Genomic DNA, 3,719 nt, shown 5'->3' with positions numbered 1-3,719 from the left:
GATTCATGACGTGCTATATTTATTGATCAATTATTTACGATCATATGATCAATCACTTGACAATTAGATCCTTTGAATGCAAAATGCGTGACATGAACCCCTTTATTTATAAAATAGGTCTAGTTATAAATGACTGTCAAATTTTGTAATCAGTGTTATTTTAATATTGCTTATATATTATTATAGTATTTATTAATATTTAGATTTTTTTAATTTTTAAGTAATTTTGTTTTTGTCATTGTTTTTTTATATATTTAACTTTTTTTTTGTTTTAATTTATTTTAGTACTTCAACTTATTTTCAGTAAGTTGACATGACATTTCCCATTTTTTTTGTTTAAGTTTTTCAACTAATAATTATATTTTATTTTGCTTTATTTCAATTAACAAAAAATATTTTTAATAGTTAATAACAACACAATTTGTAGTTTGTGTAAAGTTTTGTAGTTTCTTGCTAAACAAGAGACAAAAAGGACGAAACGTTAGCATAAAAATGATTTATGACCTCTTGGATTCTTACACTATTTATTGTCTAGGAGTAATGATTCAGCCAAAACCATGACATGTATTTTAAATACCACTTGAGATTAAACAAAACCAATGGATCCACCAATATCTCAGTGAAGGAAACATCAGTTTCATCGACATGATAAATATTTCCATTCATGCTTGAAATGGAAACCTTTACAGTAGCATTGATAAAACCTGGGACTTGCAAAAGGCCATAATTCAAATGAGGTGCAAGATTAGTCACTAGAACTAAGCATTTGTTAACTGTATGTATCCCATCATATCACATGAAGACAGCCTGCTTGTCTGTCATTTAGTGATCAAACACTTACAATTTATAAACTGTAAGGGTGATTTCAATGTACCACATAAACAGTGGTTTATACTGGCTTAACTGAACATCAGTTACAGTTTTTTTTTTTTTATATATATATATAAGGGGTTAAATATGAACCAGAACATTTCATCAGGCACTTCAAAGAGATGGTTCTTGCTTGTCAGAGGCACTCATGTTGGATAAAGACCACACATCACTCATCTCTGTTCATGGGAATGTGAAATATGATCAGCGTTATGGTCTTGAAGATTCAGATTAAAGGAATAGTTCACCCAAAAATGAAAATCTACTCACCCTCAGCCCATCCAGAATCCTGATTTGGAGCAATTTAGCATTATATCACTTGCTCACCAATAGATCCTCTGCAGTGAATGGGTGCCGTCAGAATGAGATTACAAACAGCTGGACAAGTAATTCATACCACTACAGTCCATCAATTAATATCTTGTGAAGTGAAAAGCTGTGTGTTTGTAAGACACCATAATTTTAACTTGTAAGTGTCCATAATTTTAATTTAAAACCATTGCTTTTGGCTAATAATCCATAATATTGCCTCTTCCAGTGAAAATGTCATCTCTGAATGAGGAGAGAACTATGCAAAGATTAAGCACCATTTACAAGCAAAAACAGTTCTAAACAAATAAGTGAGAGGACAACAGGGGATGGACTTTTTCACTGTAGGAAGCACTATTATGGATTATGGATTCATATTTTGTCAGGAGCAAAGGTTTAAAGTTAAAATGCCTTAATGATGGAGTTGTTTCTTACAAACACAGCTTTTCACTTCACAAGACTTTAAAGGAACTTTAAAGGGCGTGTCAGAAACGATACGCCCATTGCTATAGTTCCGTATTTTGAATGCTCGATAGAAAATATAAACATCTATTATTTATCATAACTGAGCCATCTTTCAAGTGCAAGAGTTTTGTGAATCCCACATTGAACTCCCGAGATTAGAGAAGCAGTTGTCAGTCAAATGACGGGAACACAAAAAAAGATTGGGGTTGTACTGCTGCGGTTGTACTGCTGGTGTGTTAACCACACACAAGCTACAGTACAGTGTTTGAGGGCGGGTCAAGTTGTTTGAGGCGCGGCCGGTAAACTTAGAACATAGGTGGGCATTATGCAAATGTGTTACCCCGTGACGTGTAGCCGTGGGATTCGAATTACTGATGACTCGTTTAGAGTCGATTCTTTCTTTTGGGAGAATAACTTTATTTATCGTGCACTTTCGGCTTTGCAACTTTGCAGATCGTTTACATTCACATACAGCTACATTACACACTGCCTAAAAGGCAATATTGGAAATGGGGTAATAGGGGCACTTTAATTGATGGACTGGAGTCGTGTGGATTATTGTGATGTTTTTATCAGCTGTTTGGACTCTAATTTCTGACGGCACCCATTCACTGCAGAGGATCCATTGGCGAGTATTTTGATGTAAATTTTTCCAATGAAAAAACAAACTCATCTACATCTTGGATGACTTGAGGGTGAGTAAATTTACAGCAATTTTTCATTTTTGAGTGAACTATTCAAATAATTCAATCATCAGGTGGTTTAAAAGATTAAATGCCTCTTACCTGTCCTGAACTGTCTGTAGGACCCACTCTCAATTACTGAACTGCTGTCCACACTGAGAGCCAACCCACGCTCCCTCCACCTGCAAATACATCACCATTAACAGCCTACATAGTGTCTTTTGTATGGACTACAGAATGATTTCGGACTGCAGCTACATGTTCACTGTCACAGTGAGATGTGGTAAATTATGTGCTTAGACTCACCAGTGAAACACAAAGATAATCACGACAAGAATAAGGGAAGTGATGTCAGTAAGAGTCCACATAAGCCTGTACTCATCCGGTGTCTGTGAGAGACAGAGAGGAAAACCACGGGAAAAAAACAGGATGGACAAATCCCTGAGAACTGTAGATGTGTGTCATTTACCATGAGAAAGAGCGGTCTTTGCAGGTTCTTGAGGATGTGAACGGCATTAGTGGCGACAGAATGAGCCCCTGCGCACCAGGCAAGAGAATACAGCCACGGCTCGCTGATCACATACAGGTTGGTGCTGATGTTAGCAGCAGCGTATTTTCTGTAATCAATAAAAAGTCACACACAATTTATCCCAATGTATGATATATACATATACACTGAACAAAATTATAAACGCAACACTTTTGTTTTTGCCCCCATTTTTCATGAGCTGAACTCAAAGATCTAAGACTTTTTCTATGTACACAAAAGGCCTATTTCTCTCAAATATTGTTCACAAATCTGTCTAAATCTGTGTTAGTGAGCACTTCTCCTTTGCCGAGATAATCCATCCACCTCACAGGTGTGGCATATCAAGATGCTGATTAGACGGCATGATTATTGCACAGGTGTGCCTTAGGCTGACCACAATAAAAGGCCACTCTAAAATGTGCAGTTTTACTGTATTGGGGGGTCCGGGGGGGTCCGAAAACCAGTCAGTATCTGGTGTGACCACCATTTGCCTCACGCAGTGCAACACATCTCCTTCGCATAGAGTTGATCAGGTTGTTGATTGTGGCCTGTGGAATGTTGGTCCACTCCTCTTCAATGGCTGTGCGAAGTTGCTGGATATTGGCAGGAACTGGAACACGCCCCCGCGGTGATACCGGTATTACCGGTGTTGTCACACGTCGATTAACCAATGGGAAAATTTCCTCACCGCCACAACCCTAGTGTGCGATATTGACAAAAAATATATCTCAATATTTTCTGGGTTTTTATCGATAATGATAATTAGTAGGGATGCACCGATACCACTTTTTCCAGTACTCGCCTGATACCGGTACTTTTATTTTTGGTACTTGCCGATACCGAGTACCGATACCAATATTTTC

General features: G+C 37.4%; 1 protein-coding gene across 4 annotated transcripts in view; it reads right to left on the bottom strand.

Annotated features, from left to right (window-relative positions):
* Positions 1–465: 465 nt before the first annotated feature.
* LOC107703542 (glycerophosphodiester phosphodiesterase domain-containing protein 5-like) overlaps positions 466–3,719 on the bottom strand; it is an 8,968-nt gene continuing 5,714 nt past the window's right edge. For all 4 annotated transcript variants that reach the window (XM_016506214.1, XM_016506216.1, XM_016506215.1 and 1 more), the window contains 4 exons: positions 2,797–2,944; positions 2,634–2,716; positions 2,430–2,509; positions 466–1,049 (listed from right to left, as the gene is read on the bottom strand). In XM_016506214.1, the coding sequence (XP_016361700.1) occupies positions 985–1,049; positions 2,430–2,509; positions 2,634–2,716; positions 2,797–2,944 (376 nt within the window). In that variant the 3' untranslated portion in view covers positions 466–984. The remainder of the gene's footprint in view (positions 1,050–2,429; positions 2,510–2,633; positions 2,717–2,796; positions 2,945–3,719) is intronic.

This window comes from Sinocyclocheilus anshuiensis, unplaced genomic scaffold (genome assembly GCF_001515605.1).
Source record: "Sinocyclocheilus anshuiensis isolate Anshui unplaced genomic scaffold, SAMN03320099.WGS_v1.1 scaffold330, whole genome shotgun sequence".
In the NCBI taxonomy this organism is placed as follows: domain Eukaryota; kingdom Metazoa; phylum Chordata; class Actinopteri; order Cypriniformes; family Cyprinidae; genus Sinocyclocheilus; species Sinocyclocheilus anshuiensis.
This window is presented reverse-complemented; position numbering and strand designations above follow the sequence as displayed.